Genomic DNA, 15538 nt, shown 5'->3' with positions numbered 1-15538 from the left:
CACACACACACACACACACAAAACACACACACACACACACACACACACACACACACACACACACACACACACACACACACACACACACACAGCTAGACACACACACACACACACACACACACACACACACACACACACACACACACACACACACACACACACACACACACACACACACACTCTACTCTGAAGAAGTTGACCTATATTGTTTGTTTATGACCGGAAGTTCTGTGCAGCGCTGAGTCAGCTAAACCAGCGGAAGATATATAAACAGCAGGGCGCATGCGCAGCAGGCTGAGAGCTCGTGCTGCAGATCGACCCACAAACTTTATTGAACTTTTAATAAACTAAAAACCTTTAATGTTTTATTTCTGTTCTTCGCGGCGAACTGAAGACAGACTGCCACGTCACAGAGCAGGTGACAAACAGCACGAGACACTCTGGAGCGCGAGACCTGTGGCCGTTTGTCCAACGCGGAAGTCCTGTCTGAAAGGTTTGAGTTTAAAATATATAGTTTTATTAATTCTATCTTTACAGCTGGTTGACCTACAGGAGGCTTAATTAGTTCACCCAACAGAAGAAATTACGCAAAATATTTCGTTTTAATTTGTTTATTTCTTTATAAAACGGAAATATTAAAAGTATGTTTGACTTTAACTTTGTTTTAGAGTTGTGTTTAAATTCTTTTTACTACTGACAGCTTCAGTTAACATGAAACAGCCCCGAAATCACCAAAGCCAGCAGACTCCAGCATACCAGCATATCTCCACCAGACTCCATGTAAATAATCAGCATTTTTAGCGTGTATACAGCCAGCATATCTCCACCAGACTCCATGTAAATAATCAGGACTTTTAGCGTGTATAGAGCCAGCATATCTCCACATGTAAATGTGTGAATTAAGGGTTTATTTCAACCAAACCAGAGTGGTGATTGGTGGAACAGTGGAAAGATGAACCAAGACGGCTTTTGGTAGTTTTATTTAGTTTCTGTCCACTTTGAATGAAGTGTGTTTTACGATGATAAAAGTCCTGATTATTTACATGGAGTCTGGTGGAGTTTGGTGATGGTGATTTTGGGGTTGTTTCATGTTAAACTAAAATGATCTTACTCTTTAACTAAAAGGTCTATCTCTGTAGGGATCCATCCCATAATGTTGTCAGACACTTAGAATAATAATCTGAGTCTGTAAGCGCTTTAGTTACATCCACCATGTAAATAATCAGGACTTTTATCATCGTAAAACACACTTCATTCAATTTACATGTGGAGATATGCTGGCTCTATACACGCTAAAAGTCCTGATTATTTACATGGAGTCTGGTGGAGATATGCTGGTGCTATAGACGCTAAAAGTCCTGATTATTTACGTGGGTTTGGTGATGGGGATTTCGGGGCAGACATGAGTCTTTACATTTTTCCTTTAGTTGAGGGATGAAGAAGAGTCGGATGCTGGCCGTCCTGGGGGGCGGGATCTTCTGCGTCGCTGTGATGTCACTGTACCGGATGTTGGAGCTGATGCAGGGGGCGGAGCTTAAGCAGCACATGGATAAGCCTAATGGACAGGACGAAGTGAGTCGCCACCCAAATTTCTCCATTTTTGTTTTGAACACATATTGTTTTTCACAAATTAGCCTTCTTCAAATCAGGATAATATTATTAACCTTAGTATTAAACTGCCTAAATGGCACATTGATAAATGGAAGTACTCTAATCAGAAACCTTTATTGATTGTGTTTGTGTAACCAATCAGCATGTTTGTGTGCAGGATTTGTCCCTCCTCCAGCAGAAGATTGAAAGGTTGGAGCTTCTCCTTAGCAACAACAACCGTCTGGTTGCTACGCTGCGGGACACTCTGATCCAACGCAAAGCATCATGGGAAACAGGACGAGGGGCCAACGGCAGCTCAGGCTCCGCCCGCCAGCTGCCTGGTTGCCGATTGGCCGAAGAGATAAAGGAGGGAACCGATGAAGTGCAGGTTAGCTTAGCATAGTATAGACTAAGGTTAGCTTAGCATACAGTACCATCTCAATCAATGGTTTTAATTCATTTGTATTATTTCCTACATTGTAGATTCATATTAAAGACATCAAAACTATGAAGGAACACATTTGGAATGATAATAGTAAACAAAAAGTGTTAAAACAAACCAGAATATGTTTTAGATTCTTCAGAGTAGTCACCTTTAGCTTTGATGACAGCTCTGCACACTCTTGGTATTCTCTCTCTGCTACAACAGTAGCTGCATGCTAGCAACAGTAGCTGCATGCTAGCAACAGTAGCTGCATGCTAGCAACAGTAGCCCCATGCTAACAACAGTACCTACGTGCTAACAACAGTACCTACTTTCTGACAACAGTAGCTACGTGCTGACAACTGTAGCTACGTGCTAACAACAGTAGCTACGTGCTGACAACCGTAGCTACATGCTAACAACACTAGCTGCATGCTAACAACACTAGCTGCATGCTAACAGCAGCAGCTGCATGTTATCAACAGCAGCTGCATGCTATCAACAGTAGCTGCATGCTATCAACAGTAGCTGCATGCTATCAACAGTAGCTGCATGCTATCAACAGTAGCTGCATGCTATCAACAGTAGCTGCATGCTATCAACAGTAGCTGCATGCTATCAACAGTAGCTGCATGCTAACAGCAGCAGCTGCATGCTAACAACAGCAGCTGCATACTATCAACAGTAGCTGCATGCTATCAACAACAGCTGCATGCTATCAACAACAGCTGCATGCTATCAACAACAGCTGCACGCTATCAACAGCTGCACGCTATCAACAGCTGCACGCTATCAACAGCTGCACGCTAACAACAGCTGCACGCTAACAACAGCTGCACGCTATCAACAGCTGCATGCTATCAACAGCTGCATGCTATCAACAGCTGCATGCTATCAACAACAGCTGCATGCTATCAACAACAGCTGCATGCTATCAACAACAGCTGCATGCTATCAACAGCTGCATGCTATCAACAGCTGCATGCTATCAACAGCTGCACGCTAACAGCTGCACGCTAACAGCTGCACGCTAACAGCTGCACGCTATCAACAGCTGCACGCTATCAACAGCGGCACGCTATCAACAGCGGCACGCTATCAACAGCGGCACGCTATCAACAGCTGCACGCTAACAACAGCTGCATGCTAACAACAACAGCTGCACGCTAACAACAACAGCTGCACGCTATCAACAACAGCTGCACGCTATCAACAACAGCTGCACGCTATCAACAACAGCTGCACGCTATCAACAACAGCTGCACGCTATCAACAGCTGCACGCTATCAACAGCTGCACGCTATCAACAGCTGCACGCTATCAACAGCTGCTGCACGCTATCAACAGCTGCTGCACGCTATCAACAACAGCTGCACGCTATCAACAACAGCTGCACGCTATCAACAACAGCTGCACGCTATCAACAACAGCTGCACGCTATCAACAGCTGCTGCACGCTATCAACAGCTGCTGCACGCTATCAACAACAGCTGCACGCTATCAACAACAGCTGCACGCTATCAACAACAGCTGCATGCTATCAACAACAGCTGCATGCTATCAACAACAGCTGCATGCTATCAACAACAGCTGCATGCTATCAACAACAGCTGGACGCTAACAACAGTAGCTGCATGCTAACAACAGTAGCTGCACGCTAACAACAGTAGCTGCACGCTAACAACAGTAGCTGCACGCTAACAACAGTAGCTGCACGCTATCAACAGCTGCACGCTATCAACAGCTGCACGCTATCAACAGCTGCACGCTATCAACAGCTGCACGCTATCAACAGCTGCACGCTATCAACAGCTGCTGCACGCTATCAACAGCTGCTGCACGCTATCAACAGCTGCTGCACGCTATCAACAGCTGCACGCTATCAACAGCTGCACGCTATCAACAGCTGCTGCATGCTATCAACAGCTGCTGCATGCTATCAACAGCTGCTGCATGCTATCAACAGCTGCTGCATGCTATCAACAGCTGCTGCATGCTATCAACAGCTGCATGCTAACAACAGCTGCATGCTAACAACAGCTGCATGCTAACAACAGCTGCATGCTAACAACAGCTGCTGCATGCTAACAACCGCTGCTGCATGCTAACAACCGCTGCTGCATGCTAACAACCGCTGCTGCATGCTAACAACCGCTGCTGCATGCTAACAACCGCTGCTGCATGCTATCAACAGTAGCTGCACGCTATCAACAGTAGCTACACGCTATCAACAGTAGCTGCACGCTATCAACAGTAGCTGCACGCTATCAACAGTAGCTGCACGCTAACAACAGTAGCTGCACGCTAACAACAGTAGCTGCACGCTAACAACAGTAGCTGCACGCTAACAACAGTAGCTGCACGCTAACAACAGTAGCTGCACGCTAACAACAGTAGCTGCACGCTAACAACAGTAGCTGCACGCTATCAACAGTAGCTGCACGCTATCAACAGTAGCTGCACGCTATCAACAGTAGCTGCACGCTATCAACAGTAGCTGCACGCTATCAACAGTAGCTGCACGCTATCAACAGTAGCTGCACGCTATCAACAGCTGCTGCACGCTATCAACAGCTGCTGCACGCTATCAACAGCTGCTGCACGCTATCAACAGCTGCTGCACGCTATCAACAGCTGCTGCACGCTATCAACAGCTGCTGCACGCTATCAACAGCTGCTGCACGCTATCAACAGCTGCTGCATGCTATCAACAGCTGCTGCATGCTATCAACTGCTGCACGCTATCAACAGCTGCTGCACGCTATCAACAGCTGCTGCACGCTATCAACAGCTGCTGCACGCTATCAACAGCTGCTGCACGCTAACAACCGCTGCTGCACGCTAACAACCGCTGCTGCATGCTAACAACCGCTGCTGCATGCTAACAACCGCTGCTGCATGCTAACAACCGCTGCTGCATGCTAACAACCGCTGCTGCATGCTAACAACCGCTGCTGCATGCTAACAACCGCTGCTGCATGCTAACAACCGCTGCTGCATGCTAACAACCGCTGCTGCATGCTAACAACCGCTGCACGCTAACAACAGCTGCACGCTAACAACAGCTGCACGCTAACAACAGCTGCACGCTATCAACAGTAGCTGCACGCTATCAACAGTAGCTGCACGCTATCAACAGTAGCTGCACGCTATCAACAGTAGCTGCACGCTATCAACAGTAGCTGCACGCTATCAACAGTAGCTGCACGCCATCAACAGTAGCTGCACGCCATCAACAGTAGCTGCACGCCATCAACAGTAGCTGCACGCCATCAACAGTAGCTGCACGCCATCAACAGTAGCTGCACGCCATCAACAGCTGCTGCACGCCATCAGCAGCTGCACGCTATCAGCAGCTGCACGCTATCAGCAGCTGCACGCTAACAACAGCTGCACGCTAACAACAGCTGCACGCTATCAACAGTAGCTGCACGCTAACAAAAGTAGCTGCACGCTAACAAAAGTAGCTGCACGCTAACAAAAGTAGCTGCACGCTAACAAAAGTAGCTGCACGCTAACAACAGTAGCTGCACGCTAACAACAGTAGCTGCACGCTATCAACAGTAGCTGCACGCTATCAACAGTAGCTGCACGCTATCAACAGTAGCTGCACGCTATCAACAGTAGCTGCACGCTATCAACAGCTGCTGCACGCTATCAACAGCTGCTGCACGCTATCAACAGCTGCTGCACGCTATCAACAGTAGCTGCACGCTATCAACAGTAGCTGCACGCTATCAACAGTAGCTGCACGCTATCAACAGTAGCTGCACGCTATCAACAGTAGCTGCACGCTATCAACAGTAGCTGCACGCTATCAACAGTAGCTGCACGCTATCAACAGTAGCTGCACGCTATCAACAGTAGCTGCACGCTAACAACAGCTGCTGCACGCTAACAACAGCTGCTGCACGCTAACAACAGCTGCTGCACGCTAACAACAGTAGCTGCACGCTATCAACAGTAGCTGCACGCTATCAACAGTAGCTGCACGCTAACAACAGCTGCACGCTATCAACAGTAGCTGCACGCTATCAACAGTAGCTGCACGCTATCAACAGTAGCTGCACGCTATCAACAGCTGCACGCTAACAACAGCTGCACGCTAACAACAGCTGCATGCTAACAGTAGCTGCACTCTAACAACAGTAGTTACATGATAACAACAGTAGCTGTAATATGTTTTTGTTTTTATTTGTTGATTTTTCAACAATTTGTTTCAGACCTGTTTTGCCTTTTTTCAAAGACTTTATGTAATTTATTTGGTGTATATTATTATTTGATTTTTTTTAATATTATTTTTGGGGGTTTTCCCTTTTATTAGACAGTGGAAAGACAGGAGAGGGGGGAGAGAGATGGGGAGGACACGCAGCAAAGGGCAGCAGGTCAGATTCTACCCCGGGCCACCGTAAAGGACTCTACATGGAGCTCAGGCTCTACTGGGGGAGCTAGAGACCCCCTCCCTCTGGTGTATATTCAACGCCTTAATAATAATGTATTGACCAATAGAAATGACTCTCCAAACCGTAACCCTTGGTAATGTTCAGTATGATTAAGCCATCAGAGCGTAGTACTGAAGGTACGGAGTACTTGTTGAAGTATATAAAGTATTTGAGTATTTGAATGGTTGCAGCTGCTGGATGTGTACGACCTCCTGCCCTTCGATAACCCCGACGGGGGCGCCTGGAAACAAGGCTTTGATATCCGTTACCAAGGCAACGAGTGGGACGAGCAGCCGCTGGAAGTTTTCCTGGTTCCCCATTCACACAATGACCCAGGTGAGACACACACACACACACACACACACACACACACACACACACACACACACACACACACACAGAGTTCCCCATTCACACAATGACCCAGGTGAGACACACACACACACACACACACACACACACACAGAGTTCCTCATTCACACAATGACCCAGGTAAGACACACACACACACACACACACACACACACACACACACAGAGTTCCCCATTCACACAATGACCCAGGTGAGACACACACACACACACACACACACACACACCACACACACACACACACACACACACACACACACACACACACAGAGTTCCTCATTCACACAATGACCCAGGTAAGACACACACACACACACACACACACACACACACACACACACACACACACAGAGTTCCTCATTCACACAATGACCCAGGTGAGACACACACACACACACACACACACACACACACACAAACAGGAAGATATGAATTACTACATTTAAATAAAGTCATAACTGTGTGTGTGTGTGTGTGTGTGTGTGTGTGTCTTACCTGGGTCATTGTGTGAATGAGGGAACTCTGTGTGTGTGTGTGTGTGTGTGTGTGTGTGTGTGTTTCAGGCTGGTTGAAGACATTTGACAGGTATTATGAGGACCAGACCAAACACATTCTGGACAACATGCTGATCAAACTGAGTGAAGACAGCAGGTACTCCTCTTCAGCTTCATTCATAGTGTCCGATTATCTCAGGACAGCAGGTCTAGACCACACTCTATCATTTACAGAGATATTACACTATTACACAGCAGTACTGAAGAAACTAGAAAACATACGTGGGAAGGAAAGAAGGATGGAATAACGGAGGCAAAGATGGAAAGAAAAGGGAAGGAAGGAATAAATAAGGAATGATGTAAAAGGTGTTATATCTGTCAGAGAGGATGTTTGAGTCTCTGCAGGTTTTTGAAGATGATTTATTAATAATGTATGTTTGTTTCCTTTTTGTCCACTTTTTTGTTTCCTTTTTGTCAGGAGGATGATGAGTTATTAATATGTTTGTGCTCATCAGGAGGAAGATGATTTGGGCAGAAATCAGTTATTTCTCCAAGTGGTGGAACGGCATCAACGAGCAGAAGAGAGAGGCGGTCAAACGGTAACTTAGAGAGAGAGAGAGAGAGAGAGAGAGAGGGAGAGATCAGAATAACCAGGATGCAAAACAAGTACAACTATGTAAAGCAACAGGTAGAAGTTTGGAGGTTTTAAGTCCGATTTCTAAAATGTCTAGAGCTCTATTTTAATGAAGCGCCTGGTGCAGGTGTGTTTAGGGTCCAAATCCACTTTTGCTAGTTTGATGGTGGAAAAAAGTGTCTGTGTGCCGGGCGCCTGGTCCTAAAGGGTTGTTCTTAGTGTCTTCATTAATCAGAGGTGTGTTTAGGGTGTAACATGCAATCAACCAATCAGAGATCATCTCCCATTCATCAACCAATCAGAGATCATCTCCCATTCCCTTTAAAAGCCAGGCGCGTTTGGACCTTGGAGCATTGCTGTTATGATGGAGGATTTACACCCTAATATATTTATTAGTAATCTTCTTATGCGTGTGCTGCTGTGTGTCCCTGTGTGTGTAACAAGCATAGTGTGTGTCCCTGTGTGTGTAACAAGCATAGTGTGTGTCCCTGTGTGTGTAACAAGCATAGTGTGTGTCCCTGTATAGCAGCATTGTACTAATGCTCTGTTAAAATAACAATGAAATGCTGCGTTATTGACTTTAGACCAGGTTTTTGTTGGTCAATGGCGTGATCATTTCCTGCTGCCTCAAGATGGCAAAACACCCAGAATGCACCTGAACACACCTCCCTGTTAGACCAACACACCCAGAATGCACCTGAACACACCTCCCTGTTAGATCAACACACCCAGAATTCACCTGAACACACCTCCCTGTAAGACCAGCACACCCATGGGCCACAGATGGGTGCATCAGGTGCATTTGCTGTTTAAATGACGTGGGCGGTGGACCGGAAACTGACAACTTGGTCGGTCTTAAACTAGCAAAGAGACTGGCTTTGCGCTGCGCTACCGGTGCAGGATAGGGCCCGATAACTTTTCAAAAACAATATTTGATTAACAGATCAGAACAACCAGGATGCAACAAGTAGAAGTTTGGAGGTTAAAAGTCAGATTTCTAAAATGTCCAAAAGGTTTAAGTGTGAGTTGATTAGAAGGAAGTGGTGTAACTTGTTCCAGGAAGTAAACACTGAGCAGAGCGAGTCTGATAATGTTCCTCTGAGTAACGCCTACCAGACACTAGAAGACTCTACCGTTGGCATGCTTTTATTTCAGTTAGCCTAATAGCTGGTTTGATTTGCATTATGGAAAGTACCCCATCCCAATCTCTAGGTATGGTGAAGGGTAATAAAACCATCCCAATCTCTAGGTATGGTGAAGGGTAATAAAACCATCCCAATCTCTAGGTATGGTGAGTATGGCCTTTATAATAACCATCTGCCTGCCTCTATGGGAATCTAACATAGGGTGGACTGACTTATGCCCCCTGTATTTTAAGGAAGAACATTTATTTATTTACGATACATTATGCGTTCACATTTTCCTCATTTTCTTAATTAAGGAATTAAGATCAATTTGCAAAAGATGATTTTTTTCGTTCCTCTTTTTAGTCAACTTTAGCATGGGTGTGTAAACTTATGCTGAGCACTGTATATCAACTCAATATCGCAATATTATATCAAAAGTGTTGCGATAAGTACGCAATATTTAGTTTATTTAGTGGAGGCCACTACGTGACAAACCCTATGGGCGTACCATGTGACGTGTGCATATTTCGACGCCTCAGTCTGTTGAAATATGCACACACGCCACATGGTACGCCCATGTCTGAGACATGTGTTGTTACTTTTTATAATATTAGATTATATGTATATATGACTATATTTAATCATATTGAATCATCATGTGTTCTTCTCTCCCTCTGTGGTGTGCATGCTGCTCTGTGATTGGCCAGCCTGGTGGGGGCGGGGCAGCTGGAGATAGTGACGGGCGGCTGGGTGATGGCAGACGAAGCCAACAGTCACTACTTCGCTATGTTGGATCAGCTGATGGAGGGACACCAGTGGATCCAGAGACACCTCGGTACCTCACTTCCTGTTTCCTGTCCCTGTCCACTTCCTGTTTCCTGTCGCGGTCTGAGACAGCCGTAGATATATTTATACACGTAGATACTGTCGGTACGCGATCTGTGCTACCTGCACGCTCCGATATGCTCATCAATATGTAGTAGAAAACAAGATGTTATATGTATGTGTGTGTGTGTGTGTGTGTGTGTATATATATATATATATATATATATATATATATATATATATATATATATATATATATATATATATATATATATATACACACACAGTGGGGGAAATAAGTATTTGACCCCTTGCTGATTTTGCAGGTTTGCCCACTTACAAAGAATGCAAAAATCTACAATTTTAATCATATGTACATTCTAACAGTGAAAGACAGAATCCCAAAGAAAATTCCAGAAAATCACATCATATGAATTTATTAAAATTGATAACCATCTGATGAGGAAAAACAAGTATTTGACCCCCTGGACAAACAGCAAGTATTCTGGCTCCTACAAGCCAGTTAGTCTTTCTTTAAGACACAGCCCCAATCCGAACCAATTATCTACATCAAATACACCTGCCTCACCTCGTTACCTGTATAAAAGACACCTGTCAACACCCAAACAACCAGCATCCAACATCACCACCATGGGCAAGACCAAAGAGCTTTCTAAGGACATCAGGGACAAGATTGTTGATCTGCACAAGGCTGGGATGGGCTACAAGAGAATCGGAAAGCAACTTGAGAGAAAAGATCAACTGTCGGTGCAGTTATCAGGAAATGGAAGAAGCACCACACCACCGCCAACCTCCTCGGTCTGGGCCTCCACACAAGATCTTGCCTCGTGGGGTGTCCCTGATCATGCGAACGGTGAGGAATCATCCCAAAACCACAAGGGGGGAACTGATGAATCAACTGAAGGCAGCTGGGACCACAGTTACAAAAGATACGGTTGGTAACACACTACGCCGTCATGGGTTGAAATCCTGCAGCGCACGCAAGGTCCCCTGCTCAAGAAGAAACATGTACAGGCCCGCATGAAGTTCGCCATTCACCACCTGGACGACTCAGAAGAGGCCTGGAAGAAGGTGATGTGGTCAGATGAGACCAAAATAGAACTTTTTGGCCTCAACTCAACTCGTCGTGTTAGGAGGGCAAAGAACACCGAGTACAACCCAAAGAACACCATCCCCACCGTCAAGCATGGTGGTGGCAACATCATGCTTTGGGGGTGCTTTTCAGACAAGGGACGGGACAACTCCATCGTATTGAGGGGAGGATGGACGGGCCATGTATCGTGGAATTCTGGACCGACATCTCCTTCCCTCAGTGAGAGAGCTGAAGATGGGTCGAGGATGGGTGTTTCAGCACGACAACGACCCTAAGCACACCGCCAAAGCAACAAAAGAGTGGCTGAAGAAGAAGCACATCAAGGTTCTGGAGTGGCCTAGCCAGTCTCCAGACCTGAATCCAATTGAAAATCTTTGGAGGGAGCTTAAAATTGAGTTGCCAGGTGACAACCTCGGAACCTGAATGATTTGGAGGCTGTCTGCAGGGAGGAGGGCCAACATCCCTGCCGAAATGTGCACAAACCTTGTCACCAACTATAAAAACCGTTTGACATCTGTGCTGGCCAATAATGGCTTTTTGTACAAAATATTAACATGCTGTTTGTCCAGGGGGTCAAATACTTGTTTTTCCTCATCAGATGGTTATCAATTTTAATAAATTCATATGATGTGATTTTCTGGAATTTTCTTTGGGATTCTGTCTTTCACTGTTAGAATGTACATATGATTACAATTGTAGATTTTTGCATTCTTTGTAAGTGGGCAAACCTGCAAAATCAGCAAGGGGTCAAATACTTATTTCCCCCACTGTATATATAGACAGTATATGTATATGAGTGTGTTTTAAGTGTTGTTGTTGTTTGTGTGTGCAGGTGTGAAGCCGATCACTGGTTGGGCGGTGGATCCCTTTGGCCACTCCCCCTCCATGGCCTACCTGCTGAAGGGGGCGGGGCTTAGCCACATGGTCATCCAGCGCGTTCACTACGCCATCAAGAAGCACTTCTCCCAGCAGCGCACGCTCGAGTTCCTATGGCGACAGAGCTGGGGTGGGTGTGGCCACGGTTACGTTACATCCCGTAAACTGTATGTAAAACTAACTCCGCCCACTTCCTGTTTGCAGACTCCTCCCCCCGCAGTGACATCACGTGTCACATGATGCCGTTCTACAGCTACGACGTTCCTCACACGTGTGGTCCCAACCCGGCCGTCTGCTGCCAGTTCGACTTCCACCGGCTGCCGGGGGGGCGGGTCTTCTGCCCCTGGAGGATCCCGCCGCAGCCAATCACAGAGCAGAACGTCCAGGAGAGGTCAGCAGGGGGCGGGGCCAACGTTCATAACATACTGCAGATTTATCATTTATTATCAATGGACTTTTATTTTAATATTCTGACTTTATGAGTGTGTGAGTGTGTGTGTCTGTGTGTGTGTGTGTGTCTGTGTGTGAGTGTGTGTGTCTGTGTGTGTGTGTCTGTATGTGTGTGTGTGTGTGTGTCTCTGTGTGTGTCTCTTTGTGTGTTTGTGTCTCTTTGTGTGTTTGTGTCTCTGTGTGTTTCTCTTTGTGTCTCTGTGTGTGTGTCTGTGTGTGTGTGTCTCTTTGTGTGTCTGTGTGTGTGTGTGTGTGTGTGTGTGTGTGTTTTGTGTGTGTCTGTATGTGTATGTGTGTGTGTGTCTCTTTGTGTGTTTGTGTGTGTGTGTGTGTCTCTGTGTGTGTGTCTCTTTGTGTGTTTGTGTCTCTGTGTGTTTCTCTTTGTGTCTCTGTGTGTGTGTGTGTGTGTCTTGTGTGTCTGTGTGTGTGTGTGTGTGTGTGTGTGTGTGTCTGTATGTGTATGTGTGTGTCTCTCTGTGTGTGTGTTTTGTGTGTGTGTGTCTTTGTGTGTCTGTGTGTGTGTGTCTGTGTGTGTGTGTTTGTGTGTGTGTGTGTGTGTGTGTGTGTGTGTGTGTCTCTGTGTGTGTCTCTCTGTGTGTGTCTCTTTGTGTGTTTGTGTCTGTGTGTGTGTGTCTGTGTGTGTGTTTGTGTGTGTCTGTATGTATGTGTGTGTGTGTGTGTGTGTGTCTCTGTGTGTGTCTCTTTGTGTGTTTGTGTCTCTGTGTGTGTCTCCGTGTGTGTGTGTGTGTCTGATTTAGTGTGTTTCAGTGTATTGATAAGTACTGTATGTGGTTACCTGGTGTTTCTCTTGATATATTTATATATATTTCTGTGTCCCTCTCAGAGCCCTTCTCCTATTGGACCAGTACCGCAGAAGTCCCGCCTCTTCCGGTCTCCGGTTCTGATGGTTCCGCTGGAGACGACTTCCGCCAGGAGGCGAGCGAGGGGACGCCAGTTCACCAACTACCAGAAACTCTTCGACTGCCCGACCAGCACCCGGAGCTGCGTCAAGGTGGGGGGCTGTTATCATCAGGGAGAAAATAAGACCACTAATAATTATAAAAACACATATTAGGGTCAAGAACCCAAGACTTCAGTTTTTATAAGCTGCGGACCCCAAAACCGAGTTTTAATGAAAGCAGAAGTGAGGCCTCAGCAGAGAAATGGAGAGACACTTTTGCTACGTTTCCACGTGGACATTTCAACCTCTCCTTTTCTAAAATAACATCGCACAGCTGTCAGTGTATATGTGTGTATATATGCAGTCAAGAGCACGCCAGACCTGTAGGTGGCGGTATAACGAGAAGCTCAAGCTGTCAGACAGACAGACAGACAGACAGACAGACAGTCTAGCTAGCTGTCTGGATTTACCCTGCAGAGATCTGAGGAGCAGTTAACCATAGTCCTCACAAATCCACCGGAAAATGGAGAGACACTAAACTAATGTCCATCGTTAGGTTTGTTATCTTTACTTGCAGACAGATAGTTGAGTCTAAAATAGAAATTTGGATATTTGACTTTGTAGGGCTGGGCGATATGGAGAAAATCAAATACCTCAATGTCGATATTAAATATTCTAAGATTGACAATTGGGGCTTTAACAAAATATCTTCACACTTTGATTTTAGATCAATAATCATCAGTAATGTGGATATAATGACTAAGTGGGAAAAGGCCAATAATAGAACAGCTAGAACAGTCTGGTAAGATCAGGAAAAGTACATCACTTCACTGTAATACAGCCTTTAAAACCAGGAAAAGACACTTATGTCATACCGCGATATTACGATATCCAAAATCTAAGACGATATCTAGTCTCATATCACGATATCGATATATTGCCCAGTCCTATGACTTTGTAACTAAGTTCTTGTTGCACTTCAGCCGGGTGTCCCCCACCTTCCTTTGTCTCTGTGCTGGGGTTCTAACCTCCGTGGACTGGTGAGGACTGTGGTTAACTGCGGCGTCTGTACAGCATCAACAGGGGGCGCCCATTGTTGTTGGTGTGTGTGTAACTGGGAGTCCAACGATGTGGTACGAGGTCACGGGGGTAAGTTAAGTCCCAGGACCCTTTCAGGGGGGAGAAGGTGGTGAAAAACACCAGTTACAGGCCGCCTGCAACGCTGCATCACTTTCTGTTTTGTTGCTTTGTTGACATTTTTGTGGCTTTTTTCGACATTTTTTTATGCTTTTCATTCGTTTCTGTTGCTTTTTGAAAGAAAAGTCTTTTGGCTGTTTTTTTTTGTTGTCTTTTTTCGACTATCTTTTCAGGTTTTTTCTGATGTTTTTGTGACTTTTTTTGCATATGTTTGGTCATTTTGTGGCTTTGTTTTGAACTTTCTTTGGATGATATTATTGCTGCTTTTCCGACGCTCCTGTTGCTTTGTTGGGACTTAGGTCTCCGGGTCTCAGTGATCTGATTGGCTGGAGATTAAACACATCTAGAGACATTAAATAGACAACGGGCAGGATTAATGAACCACTACAACATTCTGAGGACGGAAACATACATGCATGTAATTTATTATATTAAGTCGAAACTAAACCGTGTCTTCTTCTTCTTCTTCTCCTCCTCCTGTGTGTTTCCAGGCTCGTTTCGGGACTCTGTCTGATTATTTCTCGGCGCTGTCTCGGCGCGTGGCGGCCGGGACGACTCTGCCGACGGTGCGCGGCGACTTCTTCACGTACGCCGACCGGGACGACCATTACTGGAGCGGATACTTCACCTCCAGACCCTTCTACAAACGCCTGGACAGGATGCTGGAGGCCACGCTACGGTAACCAGGATACACACACTAGGGCTGTGTGCAATTAATCTAAATGTAATCCTGATTATGATTTCGCTCCCAATGATCACAAAACAGAATAATCGAGAAAACTATTATTTAGCTCATTATGTTTAGCAAGTAAACTCTTATTTTCTCTTGTGTTCTGAATGAAAAAATAAAGTTTAAATAGGAAAAGTATTTAGGCAAATTTCACAGTTGTTTGTGTTTTTTTATGTTTTTTAAGTTCAATAATTGCAACATCTTTCCAGAAGTCAACGAGTAATCGTGTTAAATTATCGTGATTTCAATATTGACCGAAATAATCGTGACTTATATTTTTCCATAATCGAGCAGCCCTACTGCACACGATATTTCATCACTTTGTGGTGGTGTCTGAAGGTCTACCATGGACTCTGTAACCAT

General features: G+C 45.4%; 1 protein-coding gene across 1 annotated transcript in view; it reads left to right on the top strand.

The window, feature by feature from the left end:
* Positions 1-287: 287 nt before the first annotated feature.
* man2a1 (mannosidase, alpha, class 2A, member 1) overlaps positions 288-15538 on the top strand; it is a 21063-nt gene continuing 5812 nt past the window's right edge. The window contains 12 exon segments of the mRNA XM_028600908.1: positions 288-493; positions 1428-1572; positions 1769-1978; positions 6648-6792; positions 7391-7478; positions 7837-7920; positions 9790-9917; positions 11854-12027; positions 12102-12288; positions 13192-13217; positions 13220-13359; positions 14937-15124. Of these exon segments, the coding sequence (XP_028456709.1) occupies positions 1435-1572; positions 1769-1978; positions 6648-6792; positions 7391-7478; positions 7837-7920; positions 9790-9917; positions 11854-12027; positions 12102-12288; positions 13192-13217; positions 13220-13359; positions 14937-15124 (1508 nt within the window). The 5' untranslated portion in view covers positions 288-493; positions 1428-1434.

The sequence above is a fragment of the Perca flavescens genome, chromosome 16 (genome assembly GCF_004354835.1).
Source record: "Perca flavescens isolate YP-PL-M2 chromosome 16, PFLA_1.0, whole genome shotgun sequence".
In the NCBI taxonomy this organism is placed as follows: Eukaryota; Metazoa; Chordata; class Actinopteri; order Perciformes; family Percidae; genus Perca; species Perca flavescens.
The sequence above is the reverse complement of the archived record's forward strand: the minus strand, read 5'-3'. Positions and strand labels throughout refer to the sequence as shown.